The sequence below is a fragment of the Erpetoichthys calabaricus genome, chromosome 18 (assembly GCF_900747795.2).
Source record: "Erpetoichthys calabaricus chromosome 18, fErpCal1.3, whole genome shotgun sequence".
Taxonomy (NCBI): domain Eukaryota; kingdom Metazoa; phylum Chordata; class Cladistia; order Polypteriformes; family Polypteridae; genus Erpetoichthys; species Erpetoichthys calabaricus.
Genome location: NC_041411.2, coordinates 65,472,096 through 65,488,769, shown reverse-complemented (window position 1 = coordinate 65,488,769; position 16,674 = coordinate 65,472,096). Strand labels below are relative to the sequence as shown.

General features: G+C 40.2%; 1 protein-coding gene across 1 annotated transcript in view; it reads right to left on the bottom strand.

Moving 5' to 3' along the window:
• Positions 1-16,674, bottom strand: part of cpne9 (copine family member IX) — a 737,722-nt gene that overhangs the window by 208,057 nt on the left and 512,991 nt on the right. Inside the window, exon 11 of the mRNA XM_028824197.2 lies at positions 14,884-14,925. Within this exon, the coding sequence (XP_028680030.1) occupies positions 14,884-14,925 (42 nt within the window). The remainder of the gene's footprint in view (positions 1-14,883; positions 14,926-16,674) is intronic.

Here is a 16,674-nt window from a genome sequence, read left to right as displayed (position 1 = left end):
TCTGATAATCACGGGGTCCATGAGGGGTCTGGGCCTCCTAAAATCCACCACCAGCTCCTTGGTTTTGCTGGTGTTCAGGTGTAGGTGGTTTGAGTCGCACCATTTAACAAAGTCCTTGATTAGGTCCCTATACTCCTCCTCCTGCCCACTCCTGATGCAGCCCACGATAGCAGTGTCGTCAGCGAACTTTTGCACGTGGCAGGACTCCGAATTGTATTGGAAGTCCGATGTATATAAGCTGAACAGGACCGGAGAAAGTACAGTCCCCTGTGGCGCTCCTGTGTTGCTGACCACAATGTCAGACCTGCAGTTCCCAAGACGCACATATGGAGGTCTGTCTTTAAGATAGTCCACGATCCATGCCACCAGGTATGAAGTGATGATCTAAAAGTAGTTACATTGTTACTAGGAATGCAACTCGGATATGCCAACTATTGGAAATGGGACAGCCATGCTAAACAGTCTCATTACATTAAAAAAGACCTGTCCGCTACATGAGGGCAGAAAAGTGTGGCATATAAACCGCTTTTCAACCCAACAGAGATATTTTTGCCTCCTCTTCATATAAAACATGGACGGATGAAAAAATTAGTGAATGTGATGAGCAAGAAATGTGAAGGAGTCCAATACCTGAGATATGTTTCCATGAATAACTGATGCCAAGATTAAGGAAGGCAGATTAGACGCGTCATGAGTGACAAGCGGTTTGAAGATTGCATTGAGGAATTCACAAGAAAGACATTAAAAAGGTGTTGTTGAGAATTTTTTTGGCAACTACAGAATGCTAGTTGGTTGCTAACATCTTTCAAGCATACAAAACCACGATATGAAAATACAAGCATGTGCCACTAAAGATTTTCTGCATTCACACTTGGACTTCTTCCCTGCCAATCTTGATGCAGTCAGAGACAAACATGGTGAAAGGTTTCACCAGGACAATGCAAAGATGGAAAAGTGCTATCAGAGCAAATGGTACCCATTCATGCTGGCCGACTATTGTTGGACACTGAAACGAGAAGCATCAGACGTGGAGTATGAAGGAAAATCAGCAGCAAAACATTTTGAGCTCAACTGAACACTGGCACTTCCTCTTTTGCTGTGTCAACAAAGCCAAACCGACCAATCAGATTGCTCAGAGGGACTAGTGTTTTATTATATAAAAGATAGATGCTCAGGGTCTACCGTGGCTTTCTTAACAATTTCATATCGTTTTAGATTCATCAAGAAAAACAGGCCCTAGGGATATAATGAACATTTCTTGTAGGTGCATAATTGCAATTGTTTTGCATTTACAAATTCTCCTCAAGTGAGGAGGTGTGCAGGGTAAATTAACTGGCAACTCTAAAGTGGCCTGTTTTGAGTGAGTGTGTTTTGTAGTGGGACATCCCATTTGAGGTTGGTCCCTGCCTCTTCCTGGCTTTGGAGCCCTGTGACCCTGAATTTGAAAAAGGTGGTACAGAAAATATTCTTTATCTTGCAGTCATCTTTATCTAAGGCAGCTTCCAAACGCAACCTTTAATACCTACCACTCAAGTGTTTAGAAAGTACAACTGTAAAAAGTAATAGAGAGCAAAGTGGAGTACAAGAGGTGTGGTACTACAGTTAAATGGTAAATGAAAAACTACATTTGTTGGAGTTCCTTGAAGGTTGAGTTATGGATTTATCTTTTAATTCCAGATGCTAAATTACAAATATCAGAAAACAAGGTGTCTAATTAGAAGGTAAACATGAGTTAAGATATGCATTGGGTGTGACAAGGATGGACAGGATTAGAAATGAGGACATTAGATGGTCAGCTCAGGTTGGATGGTTGGGAGACAACGTCAGAGAGGTGAGATTGCGTTGGTTTGGACATGTGCAGAGGAGAGATGCTGGGTATATTGGGAGAAAGATGCTAAGGATAGAGCTGCCAGGCAAGAGCAAAAGAGGAAGGTCTAAGAGAAGGTTTATGGATGTGGTGAGAGAGGACATGCAGGTGCTGAGTGTCACAGAGCAAGATGCAGAGGACAGAGAGATATGGAAGAAGATGATCCACTGTGGCGACCCCCAACGGGAGCAGCCAGAAGAAGAAGAAGAAGAAGGTAAGCATGCGTTTAGCACAATTTTTTAGAACTGTTGACTTTTTCCACAGGCAATACATCAATGAATCAGATGTTACCTTTGAGAGGAAAAATTATGAATTACTGAAAAGTAAGGGGAGCAAAACTGGCTTTCCTTCCATGTTTTGTGGCAAAAGCAATGAGGAGGCTCGTGACTGGCTGACTATCAATTGGCACAACTGGAGTGCATTACCGAGGACACAGCATGCAGGGCAGCAGCAGACAGTAGCTAAGTTTCCATCCAGTTTTTTGCGACGTTTTGTTATCGACAAACAGAATATACGTAAAAAAAACGTGCGAAATTTGCTGTCTCCAGCCTGTTTCCATCAAACTGGCTTTTTATCGATAAAATGGTGTGCGTGATGACGTCATCCCCCCCCCCCCCAAAACGAACTGTCGCATAAGTTTTGTTGTATCGCGAAAAAAATCTGCCCTTGAGCCGTTTCCATACATAATTTTGTGTATGTCGCAAGTTATCTACCTTTTGTTTTCCACGTTACACCCCCTCCACTAAACAAAGAAACAAAGAAATGGAGAGATTATTCAGACAGTTTTTTGAAATTTGCCAGCTTACTGTTATTTCAGTTTCACAAATAATTGGAATTGTACATAATATCCGAAGACGACAGCAGAATGAAGCAGTTGCTTGTCTGATAGCCCTATAGCTCGAACCCACGGGTATGGGAGAGACGACGGAATAAGACCTTCTGGGAGGAGGTGGTGGAGAGACACTTCACAGAAAATCTCTGGCTGCAACATTTTATAATGACACGGCCGACGTTTGAGATGTTGTGTGGATTCATCAATCCTGATGTTGCGCCCATCACAGGTTGCCACCGACCACCGGTTCCAACCCAAAAGCGGATTGCCATCGCCCTTTACAAGCTGGCAACCTGTGCCAAGTACTGTATAGGGTAGTTGGAGAAACTTTCGGGGTTAGTAAAACTACCGTCCATCGATGTGTATATGCTGTGTGCACCGCTATTAAAGAAAAATTAATGCGGCGTTATATCAGACTTCCAACTGTAGCGGAGGCCAATGAAATTGCATACCGCAATTCCTTGGTGCATCTTGTGCCACAGATTTACGGTGCGCTGGATGGCACGCATGTGCCTATTCTTCCCCCGACAGAAGGCTACCGTGATTACATTAATCGCAAAGGGTGGCCATCTATTGTTCTCCAGGCCCTTGTTGATGACAGGTGCATGATACGAGACATTTGCGTTGGCACTCCTGGAAGTGCCCATGATGCAGCTGTGTTTGCAGCATCGCATCTGTACAGGTGAGCCTACCTTTCAACATCCCTTCTCAGTGCGATAACAACTGAATTAGTACTGTAACCTGCTTCCCTTAAGGTTTTTAATTAAAACTGAAATTTGAATTAATACAAAATAACGACGTTTAATCAAAAAAAAAACTCTTCATCAGACCATGCGAACCGCTCCGCCATTCTCGTTTTGATTGCACGTGATGAAAATATGACACATTTATTTGCGCTAAAGCCCTGTTTTCCGACAAAAAGTGTTTCCAATGTAGTTTTTGCGACATCTGAAGTATCGATATGGAATTTATGCGCTAAAGTTAAACGGAAAAATATTATGTCGACGTACAACATTTTATCAATAATTAGCATTTCCATCAGCTATATCGGTAAAAAAATTTGAAGCGCTAAATATTTTTTCGCAAAAACTCCTTGGATAGAAATCTGGCTAGTGACTGAACAGCAAATGCACTTGAGAACTGCCTGGTTGAGCCACAACAATGCTACATTTTTAAGGATTTTTTTTTTGTTTGTTTTGTTATTTTTTGTTTTTGCATGTAGAATGTGAGGCAGATGCTTTTAAATAATTATTTTTCTTAATAATACAAATAAATTGTTATCTGTAGTGAGAGTAGGGAGCAGGTTGAGGAGACCCCGGAGAGGTGGAGATATGCTCTAAAGAGGAGAGGAATGAAGGTCAATAGGAACAAGACAGAATACATGTGTGAAAATGAGAGGGAGGTCAGTGGAATGGTGAGGATGCAGAGAGTAGAGTTGGCAAAGGTGGATGAGTTTAATTACTTGAGATCGACAATACAGAGTAATGGGGATTGTGGAAGAGAGGTGAAAAAGAGAGAGCGGGCAGGGTGGAATGGGTGGAGAAGAGTTTCAGGAGTAATTTGTGACAGACAGGCATTAGCAAGAGTGAAAGGGAAGGTCTACAGGACGGTAGTGAGACCAGCTATGTTATATGGGTTGGAGACGGTGGCACTGACCAGAAAGCAGGAGACAGGTAGCAGAGTTAAAGATGTTAAGATTTGCATTGGGTGTGACAAGGATGGATAGGATTAGAAATGAGGACATTAGAGGGTCAGCTCAGGTTGGACGGTTGGGAGACGCGAGATTGCATTGATTTGGACATGTGCAGAGGAGAGATGCTGAGTATATTGAGAGAAGGATGTTAACAATAGAGCTGCCAGGCAAGAGAAAAAGAGCAAGGCCTTATGGATGTGATGAGGGAGCACATGCTGGTGATGGGTATAACAGAGCAAGATGTAGAGGACAGGAAGAGATGGAAAAAGAGGATCCTCTGTGGCAACCCCTAACGGGAGCAGCCGAAAGAAGAAGAAGAAGAATTCAAATACATTCCTTTAAGCAGGCAGAATAGGACTCTAATAACCACCTTGGCTGTAAATCAGCAGCCAACCACTGTACCCTCCAGGAAGTGGTATAAAGGCTAATGATTTCCAATGTCTTTGGCTATATACTGTTTTTCATTGAAAGCACTATAAGTAAGACCGAGAATAATGACTACCATGCTACAAATTAATCAAACAGGCAGTGCTAACTGTTGAATGGTAATTTGTAGTCCAGTCATCTATTCTATATGAAAAAGTACTACTGTAATTGAAAACCAATTGCTGAATTTTCTAAAAGTGTTTTTTTGTGCCGTCATAAAAAGAAATCGAAAAATGGTGTTTTGTGTTAAAACATCTGAAGCCAAAGTATGCAAAAGTTTAGCATTAGAATTCTTTTTCATGTTTTTATTACTATCATTTATCCTTAAAATGCTGTTAGACAGGTGAGTCCAGAATTAATTTTGTCATCTGCACAAAGTCATCAATGGACCAAGTAAATGTCACTTGAGCAGGAGATTTATTTTTATTGCAGTACGATTTTTTAAATTTTTGTTTCTGCTATGTTACAGGGCCAAGATGGCCAAGATGTTCATATGTTTATTTATTATTTATTTATTTATTTATTTATTTTACCTTCATAGAGAAATAAGATGACCTCTAAAATGCAAATTTTGCTAAGAACTAATTTATTTTTTCAACAAAATTATACCACACATGCTTATTTTGTGGCTGAAAATACTTCTGTTTTTGGATTATGATTTTTGGTTTACAGATTAGAATGTGTCGCTGTGGATTGTCTTATTACCTTTTGCCCTCTTCCTTTGTTCTTCCTTGTTTAAGTAAAAAGTTTACATTTACATTTATTTGCTTAACATGCGCTTTTATGCAAAGTGACTTAACAAAAGACATCAACCTAATCGAGTATCAGTCTGGGAGACTTGTCTGGTAACAAGTGTTACAGAACAAGGTTACAGAATTGATCATCACAAGTGAAGAGCTCAGAACAAAATACATACAAGTTACACTTCTTTGGGTAGAAAAACCTAACAGACTGCAATGCACCAAACAAAAAGAGTCTTCTTACACACACTGAGGGAGTCAGCAGTTGTCCATTTATAAACATGCTTTGTTGGATTTTCCCTCAAGCCAGACGTCTGACTGTTTTCTTTCCCTTGAGGGGCAGGCATTTCTAATCTAGTTTGGGACATTTCAAGCATTTTCAACTTAATAAGCCTTGTCCTCTAATTTGGGCCTGTGCTGTCTGCCTTAATGAGATTTGGGGCCTGGCTACCTGGGGTAAGGCCTATCTATGGCCTGGTTTTTGACTCTTTCTGGAGACCATCACTCCTTTTTGCTCTTTGTTGTGCACTTGATCAAAACCGACGATGAGAGAGAAAGGGAGGAATTTGTATGGTTTGCTGACATGTGGATAAGCCACTCTCCCATTTTAGACATACCTTAATATATATCTCTTTGGATAAACATATGTATTCTTTTCAGAAATAAAACAAGTTAACTTTCTACTTACAAGGAAACAGCAAAGAAAATCACATTAGATTCACAAGTTGCTAATGCAATTAAATTAATAACTACTGAACTGAGAGTGCATTTGCAGTAAGTGCATGCAAAATTATGTGTAATTTATGGGGGGAAATGTATCATAATAGTCAGAATGAAATAAAAATCCTTCTGAGGGTTTAAGTAACATAATGCAAATGTCAAGCAAATAATTATATTAATCCAATTTGATAAGAGTCGAGAGAAAGTAATTTCTTAACACTGTAGAATGTCAAAGGCTAATTACGGTATTTAGTTTGGGATGTTTCCAATAAGTTTTCAATTTCCTTAATTATAATCAGACCCTTTGGCCATGTCTGAAAGGTGATATAACACATTTTTTCCTCATGTATTAAGGGATTTGAGCAGAACCATAAGTAAATTGTTCTTATATGAAAAGGAGGAGAGTGGAATATCGAGGTACTCTTTGTTTGAGGTATAGTTAGGCTAAAGTCGTAAGAGGTCAGCACTGTATGGAATGGACGCATTCTTCAACCTTCACAATGTAACTCACTTTAGCATTTTCATTGTGCAAAAGTTCTTCCATTGAGTGCCACACTTCATTTGCTTGTTTGAATTTTTAAGAAAGCTTTTCTCACTTCCTTCTCCCAGACTTTCTACATCTTTGCGCTTAATCAAACTTTTATGTTTCAATCCATTCTGCCTGTTTTCTAACCACAATTTACTTTAGAGCTTTTACAAGAACCTCAAAATACCTATCAACTTCTCCTTGTTCCTCTCCCCACAATATCCGAAATTAATAATAATAATAATTCATTACATTTATATAGTGCTTTTCTCAGTACTCAAAACGCTATCCACACAGGGAGGAACCGGGAAGCGAACCCACACTCTTCCACAGTCTCCTTACTGCAAAGCAGCAGCACTACCACTGCGCCACCTGTGAGGACAATTAACAAATAAGTCCTGTATTTTTCTAGTCAAAGTTATTTCTTCCCAATCATAAATTAATTTGCCACATAAAATTGTGTTCTAAAGTGAAGTTTTTTTATAAGGGTACGTAAGACCATAAGTAAATTAAAAAGCCTTAAAATTTACTAGATATGTCCACTTTGAAGCAGCAAAAGTTCCTATTTAAGAAAACATGCCTTCCGCGTTTTATGAGGCATTCTTGTGATAATGAAAGGAAACTGGAAATAATTATTTTATGACAGATTCTTGACATTTTACGAGGTAAGAATACATTTCCTGTTCGCTTGTCTGCTCATAGCCGCCATCATGGGTGGAGTTTAGACTTAACAAAGGAGGTTGATTAGCACAAACCCAAATATGTGTCTGAAGTGGTTTAGAGCAATTTTATCTTTCGAGGAAATGGTTATAGTGAGAAGTCAAGCAAAATGACACCTTTTGTCAGCTAACTAAAAAGGTTGCAACACGCAAGCTTTCGAGGCAACTCAGGCCCCTTCTTTAGGCAAGATGTAATGGGGAAATGGTGAGAAAATGTACATATCTGGGATGTAAACAAAAACTCTTGACTTCCTTGTTGTAATCATTGATACCTTAAAATTGTGGCTTGTACCTCTTAGGTTGGAGGTGAACACTTGAATGAAAGACCTACTGAAAGCAGACTTGTGAGTCTGTAGCACTGATTTCTCCTTGGATGACTACTTGCAGCCGAAGAGGAAAATATAATATGTTCCTTTTTGTCCATTACTGAAGCCACCTGCAGTTCCAAATGTATTAAATGCGAGTCATTTCACTGCTGCAGGCTAAAACAGAACCATAGAATATTAACAATGGCAATGTTGTTTATTACGAAATTGAATATTGTATAGATAAGTAGCTCTTATATAGGGGGGCAGAGCAGAAGAATCATGCACTGATGCTGCTTCACGGATCTAGCGTCATGGATTTGAATCGTGTGCCTGGTCATTGTCAGTGTGGAGTTTGCACATTCTCCCAGACTTAGTGTAGCGTCTTCTCTAACACATATACAAAGCCATAAAGATCATTTGAAATGCCATTTCCAAGTTAGCATGAACAAAATTGTGCATGTTGTTCCTTTGATGGAATTTCCATGGAGGGACAGACTATTGGCAAGATGAGGTGCAGAGATGGTTTTCTTTTAAAATGGCCGACTCTCACACATATTTTATTTACTTTTCTTATTCCTCTTGTCGTACATGTACGCATAGGAGGAGTGCTAAATGGACCAAATAAAGGTAATTCCACTCCAGGCCAGGGGGTGGCGGTGTGCACTAAAACTTCATATGTTATTTCTGCAGACAGAATACGGGAAACTTTGCCTGATTCAGCCATAACAACACCACTTCCGTTTCAGGGGGCCCAAGAATGATGTCACTTCTGGTTTCAGGCCCAAGAATGATGTCACTTCCAGGTCTGGGCCTCGATGACATCACTTCCGGTTGACTGCCTTAAAAGATCAGCCATCTTCCATGTACCTCAGTTTACTCTTGTACTCCAATCTATGCGCTGTAATAAGATAGAGGCATTGTCGACCCCTTGAACCCTCAGACCAGATGTCAGACACCAGATAAAAGTCCAATAATAATATTTATTATTATAAATAAGTGCACAAAAAACCCTCCTCTCCACAATACTCAATAAATCCACAATAAACAATACTTAATCCTCCTCTCCCAGACACTTAGCCACCCTGCCTCCCAACTCAGCTCACCGTCTGGGATTTCCCATGGTCCTTTTATAGTCCTTGACCTGGAAATGTTTCCAACCCCCCAGTCCATGTGATTTTCCATCACTTCCGGGTCAGATAAAAAGTTCTCTTTTTAATCCCGGAAGCACGTGATTCCTCCTGTCGCTGTGACTAAGACGTACTTCCAGGGCGTAGGGCACGTAATAATCCTTGGGCCTCTCTACAGCGTCCTCTAGCGGCCCCCATGGTATCCAGCAGGGCTGTGGATAAAAACCCCATTGTTCAGGATTCCCTGCTGGCCTTCGGGGCACCTCCATGCTGCAGGGAGAGCTCCACCTGGCGGCTTGGGGATATTGGCCGGGATGAACTGCCGGCCATATTCCACAGCACATTAGTATGATTTTAATAGCCCTTTTGCAGCCAGGTATAAAATATGAGTGGCTGCCCCAAACCTTTTTTTGTGTGTGTCGAGGCTGGTTCTTTCATATTCTCTAAAGCAACATGGATGCACTCTTTTACAGTATTTGTGGAATCTCACGATGCAAACTAATATCTGATAATATTCTTGCCTGGAAAAATGGATGTTTTTTTGGTAAGTTTAAGCCTTTTTTCATTTTGACCTGTGTACCCTTCATCCCTATTGTAAACTGCAAGAACAAGCAAGGGATTTTTAAATTTATTAAAACAATATATATACCATGATTGTGTAGAAATGACTTTCACTTTAAAAATACCAAACTTATCTTTGAGGTAACTGTCTAACCATACATCCTTTTAGACTGTGGTTAAGCCTGCAGTTCTGGCACCAGAGGTTCACTTAATGTGGACTTGATAGGAAGAAAGCCCCACATTTCAGACATTTAGTTTTGTTCTTGGACAGCAAGTCTAAGCCCTAATGATGAGAACCTACTAAGAATAAACAGATCTGCTCCTACGCCTCCTTTCAAATGCTGAACTAAACGATTTAACCACAATAATGGACACTAGTGTGGTGTATACCTTACTATATGATGCCTGAGTGGGCAGTACAGCCACTTGGCCTAGATATGTCAGACTTCAGCTTTACTTTATCCCACCCATTGTATTCTTTGTCTCTCTTGGAATGCTTCTATTTTCTGTTATCCTTGATTTCTTATACGCCACAGCTTTCCTTCTTTACTAACCTGACGTTTCCTAAATCCATCATTTGAACACACGGAAGACAAAATACGGCATACAATCTTTTCATTATTTTCTTACTGTACATCTCAGAATCTATACTATGAACTGGATGTGGGGGCTGGAAAATAAACATATACATGGATAAATAGCACATCTCAATAGATGAGTGTGCTTAACTGAACAAAGTGCAAATATTGGATGGTTTTTGTAGTCCACTGTTACTGTTTTATCTTTTGAAATCTGTGTAAGCACTGAAATCCCATCTTCAGGGAGGATTGTTACATAAGAATTAACTGAAGCTGGGTCTGGTGGAGAAAGATAAACTGCTTAGCCATTGCTGCCCTTGGTAGCTCAATTTTTGTCTCTGGCTGCATTCAGTAAGTTTACTTTCCTCTGAACTTTTTGCGTTTTCATAACCACAAAGCCCTCTGGAGTCAGCATTAAGCATTTGAGTTAATGGGACATTAAAGATTTGGTCATCAAACTGACAAAGTAGAAAATAAAATGTGTAAGTGTAGACATTGTAAATCTAAAAAGTTATGGTTTATAGCAAAAAGCTGTGACATGACCACAGATAAATGGAAAGCATGTACTTGTTAAAATGTTAATTCAATGTTTAAAAAAATAACAGTTTGTATGACTCCACTGAGATATCTTAAATCACACGGCTAGAAATACGTTCTTGTGCTCATTATCATTTCAGTAAAAAGGCCTTCTTTAAATTCAGGAGTACATTTGCAGTGCCTAATATAGAAGTCATCGGTTTCTCTGAGGTTTCTATCTTCCACAAAGGAAATGAAGCAATTCCCACTTCTCATCCACTCATCATTATACAAGTGACAATTCAAAGGATTAAATCGAAGTGCTTTTCCACTGTTTGTCTTTGAGTTAAGGTATTGAAATCACCAAGACTCACATTATAACAAGAAGTTCTGTGCTAAAAAAGCTGGACTGTATATATACTATAACTTGGTAGTGGTATTGATCATTTTATTCAATGTTTTTCTGAGCTTCTCTTTATGTTTTTCTTAGTGTTATTTCTCTTAGTTTGGCTCTGGAAACATGAAGGATCCAAAATCTGCAATGATTTTTGTTTTGCTAAGGTATTTACTATTGTTGAAATAATGTATTATCATTTCTGATGCCATCTTAGTTTCTCATAGACACCACCATTTTGGAGCGTTTTGTTGCAGTCAGATTATGTGAACCACATGATATCTTTAGTGTTCCAGGATGAAAGGTCAATACTGATGTCTCTCCTCTAATGGATATCTACAGTAATCCCTCGCTATATCGCGCTTCGACTTTCGTGGCTTCACTCTATTGCGGATTTTATATGTAAGCATATTTAAAAATATATCGAGGATTTTCCGCTGGTTCGTGGGTTTCAGTGGACAATGGGTCTTTTAATTTCTGGTACATGCTTCCTCAGTTGGTCTGCCCTGCTGATTTCATACAAGGGACGCTATTGGCAGATGGCTGAGAAGCTACCCAATCAGAGCGCGTATTACGTATTAAATAAAACTCCTCAAATATATTGTGAGCAGGGGGGCTGTTCACACCCTTAGAGGATACGGACGCACCTCAAAAAACGCTGAAAGACTACCTTCACATTGCTCCCTTCCTTGCTGGGCTTACCTGTGGCTGCTTTATTGCGCGATATGCTTCCCGCAGGGTGCTTCACATACTTAAAAGCCCAAGCAGCACCTATTGATTTTTGATTGTTTGCTTTTCTCTCTCTCTCTCTCTCTTGCTCTTACATTCTCTGCTCCTGATGGAGGGGGTGTAAGCAGGGGGGCTGTTTGCACCCCTAGAGGATACGGACGCTCGTCTAAAAAATGCTGAAAGACTACCTTCACATTGCTCCCTTTCTTGCGGCTGCTTTGTCAAGCGATATGCTTCCCACACGGTGCTTTGCATACTAAAAAGCTCAAACAGCACCAATCGGTTTTTGATTGTTTGCTTTTCTCTCTCTTTCTCTCTCTGACATTCTCTGCTCCTGACGTGCACTCCTTTGAAGAGGAAGATATGTTTGCATTCTTTTAATTGTGAGACGGAACTGTCATCTCTGTCTTGTCATGGAGCACAGTTTAAACTTTTGAAAAAGAGACAAATGTTTGTTTGCAGTGTTTGAATAAAGTTCCTCTCTCTCTACAACCTCCTGTGTTTCTGCGCAAATCTGTGACCCAAGCGTGACAATATAAAAATAACCATATAAACATATGGTTTTTACTTCGCAGATTTTCACCTATTGTGGGGGGTTCTGGAACGTTACCCCCGCCATGGATGAGGGATGACTGTATATCTATTTATCTATATAAATATATATATAGTAACACTAGATGGCGCTATACCAGACACACAGACACTGACAACACGTTTTAAAAGCACCAAGAAGTTGTTTTTATTTCTTCTTTTTGTACAGTGCTCCTCAAGCACCACTGCCACCAATAAACAGGCAAATAAATACACTAGTAATCACAATTCTCTCCTCTACACCTACCAGCAAGTTCTGTCCTCTACCTCCCAACTCCGGCTCACTTGCTGGGTCTCCGACAGTCCTGTAAATAGTCCTTGACCCAGAAGTACTTCGCTCCTTCCGACCATGTGACTGGCTAGCACTTCCAGCTCTAATGAAGAACTGCCTTTTCTTCAGCCTGGAAGTACTTCAGGGCTTCTGTCCTCGTGACTACCTCGTACTTCCGGGCTATATGGAAAGGATGAGTCCCTAGGTCCTTTGACAGCTCCCCCTGGCAGCACCCACGGCACCCAACAGGGCTAAGAAACCGAACTCCAAATACCAGGATGCCTTGCGGAAATCCAGGGCACTGCTACACTCCAGGGGAGCTGCCATCTAGCGTTTTGGGGGAGGTAGTGTCGGCAACAAATAGCTGCCTTCTCCATCCTTCCATTCCAGGGGCGTCCCGGATCGGGTTGAGCTGCCTGCCGTCCATCACAATATATATATAAAATCGAAAATGTTCTCTGTCTGTCTGTATGTCTGTCCGCTTTTCACGAGAGAACTACTTAACGGATTTAGATAATTTTTTTTCTATAATTTGCTTGAACATTCTGGTTGATTTTGCGACTTCTCCCATTGTGCAAAGTATCATAGTTCACTTGCGGTACCGATTTATTTGCACGAATTCAACAGAGATGCTGCAACCCGAAGGGGGCGGGAACCTCCTCACTCACGTACCAGCCTCTGTTCGAGTCGCTCTACCTCTCGCCACATGTTGGAGCATACCTTGCCTCCGCTTAGCTAGCGATACCTGTTTGTTCAACAGAAATTATCATCTACAGATTGTTAAGGAGTAACATTTGACGTTTTTGAGAGAGAGATCAGATCTACACGTGTTTTAAAGAGTAGCTGCTGATTTCCAGAGATATCACGGCCATGTGCTTTTCTCCCCACACGGAGGATGCTCTCCCATCAGAGCTGAACACGATCAGATACAGTGCCAACTTTGATGTTGGAGCATGCTTACTTTCCGCTTCCGTAGACAGAGCCGCGGTGGACAGCTAGTTACAGATAAACTCCGGTCATGCACATGCTTCTTCTGGGGCACCTTCACGACTCTAGTAAGGTCAGCAATTCCAAGCCAAGTCAAGAAAGAGTGCTACTAACTGCCTCTCCCTTATCATCAGCAGTACAGAGGGCCAAGCCTCACTTATCCTCTGGACCTGAAAGTCCTGCACTCTCTGTGAGAGCCCCCTTAATATGCCAGCTGGCTGCCGGAAGACTCTGTTCATTCTGGGACCAGACAGAGTTGGAGTTCCCACACCATAGCTGCGGACATTAACCTTTTCAATTATTTTGCCTTTGCGTTCATTAAAGAAGATTTTACCAGGGTAGTACACAAATATTTCACATGCCCTCTACCTATCCTTTACACTCCTAAACCCTTGTAGCGATTTTCTTTGTTAAAAGCTTTCCTCGTATCAGAAGTTTAGGCAGTGTTTCTCAACTATGATTTTTTATGGTTACAGTGACTTTTTGGCTGTGATTCCTGTTTTGTTGAGCTGGGTCCAGCTGCAGATCTCCGCAGTTCAGTAGCTCCACTGGACAGCCAATTGGACTGCAGGGTTTTGTCATTTGCTTTACTTGACTGGAGTCAGATAATCCTCCTCCAACCCTAACCTTAACCAAAGTTTAACCAGGTGTTATCACTGATGTACTGTATATATAAAGCGACAACCTCCTCAATGGAGTGAAGCTCTGTTGGCTTTGTTTTTTGCTTATGTCTTTTCTTCTGGCTGCTACTCCTTTTTTATTGTTAGCTATCCAACTCTAAAGGAACATCTAGGCACTGGTGTATACATTTAAACATCTAGTGCATATTCTAAGGAGTTAAAATTGATTTAAATTGCAGCATACCTGTAGTCTCTTGGGTACCTCAGTGGTTAGCTCTCCAGCTCCAAAGTGACGGGTTCAAAGTCTGTCTGAATTTTATATGTACTCCTGTGACATTTAATATGAGCAGTCCTGCGTCCTACACCCGTGCCAAATATGTGTGTGCTAGGTAGAATGGCAACTTAAATCTGTGAGTGACAGTGCCTGCGAATGTTCTGGCACACCATCTAGGACTGACATTTGCCTTAAAGACTCCTGTAATCCTAAAATGAATGATTCACTGTCTTGTTAGGTATCGATGAATTTGATTGACTTAATAGTTAATAAAATGAGTTAATATCATAATAAATTATCGAAAGAAATAATAAAAGTATCAGAAGATACTCCATGTAAAGAAGAAAAGTTTAAAGGATAGGATTCATTTTAAAAATGTAACGAAGCAAACAGAATTATCTTACCTGCCATCTCGATCCCAGTCATAGACGTCTACTTTAACTGTTCTGTAAAAACAAAAAATAAAAAGATTTTGGAAGTCTTACTGATTTAAAAACTTTACATTTGGACAGAAAATAACAGAAAATTTTTGAAATGGTTACTATACAGTATACACAGAAATGTTTTATTATGATTCATACATACTGTAGCCGCGTTTGTCGACAGTTTCCAAATAGTTTATAATGTAGCTACCAGAAAAGCATTCCAGTAGTTGGTATGACTCACCATACAAAAAAAAACGTTACAGCCCAAGAGTCTTTGTTTTAAAAGGTTTAGTGAAATTCTAAAGAAACAGTTTACACATGAAAATAATGAAGAAATTTGATAATACACACAATAAAAAAAAAATATTTCTTGTCTATGATGTTCTGTTTAAGGCTTAAGTGTCCAGGTCACATTTCTTAAAGTTTCAATCTGTTATCACATACACAAGGACCTATGTTGGACATACATGCATACAGTCAGAAATCAATATGGCCTTAATGCCTTTCTGTCTCATAGTTCATGTTTCTTTCAAGTTGTCTAACTTCAATCTAAGAGCATCCTATTATCTAAATACAGGAATATAGCAGACCATCAAGGACATTCCATTATTTTTCCATTTGACATTGATTATTTGTTCTTTACCAGTGTAATATTGTCCAAGTAGAACTTCAGCGAGTGTAGTAAAACAGTAGTCTGTTCCAACTCTGCTTTAAGACAGACAGACAGAGGGTTTTTAAGTAATCAACAGAAATTGGGACACCTGTGCAAATTGTTTGCTTCAACTTTCAAGGCTTCATTTACTTGAATTGCTGCAGAACATCTGTACGTTGGAACCTATTAATTTTTCCCTGAAGAAGGCCCATTTCTAATACCTTTTTTTTAGTTTTTGCTAATCTAAACTTTAAATTTAAACCTTTGGCAGTTTACTGCTTACCTTTTCACCATTTCAAGTCATTCATTGAATTACAAATGATAAAATTTGAAGAAAAACTGGAAAATCTGAGGTGTTCTAAAACTTTTGACAGGTAGTGTAAATGTAAATGTATTACTTATATACTGTATTATGATTTCCTATCAGGAAAATGTCCTATAGTTCTGGTAAAAAAACACCTAAAAAGAAAGACAACTTTACACTGGTGGCTAGAAATCAGCTCTGCACACCTTCGTGAGAAGACAGGGACCACAAGGGTGTATTCTGTATTTTAGAGAGAAATCCTCAGGGGATGTCCTCAGGAGAAAAACTTCATTCCAGTCTACAGAAAATCTAAAATACTCCGCCAGAATATTAGAGGGCAGGAAAATCAGATGACATTCCAGGACTTTAGCAAATGTTGCCTTCTAAGGAAAGATGGGCTCATAATGGCCATTTAACAGGCATGAGGCCAGGACGTCTCATTCCAGCTGCTGCGTGAGACCATGTTACCGCTTTAACACACACAACTGGGGAGATAGCTAAGATACCCAGCTCTATAAAGGGTACAGATGGCTTGGGGTTACAAGAATATTGATGGAATATAGAAGAAGCTCCAGCATGGTGTCTCTATAGCCAGAGTGTGGCCCCTAGTTTGGAGGTGACCTTTGCATGGGGCCATAAAGACATCCTGGCTCAGACTTTCAGTAAGCTTATACACAGAAAGAGAACTGGGGTGAAATATGGCTTGTGGTAGGAAGACAGGTTACGATGAAGATAAAGAGAGAAACAGGGACATGGAAGGGCAAGAAGAAAAAGTATTTTGCCGGACTAGGATGACAGGAAAGTGAACAAGTCA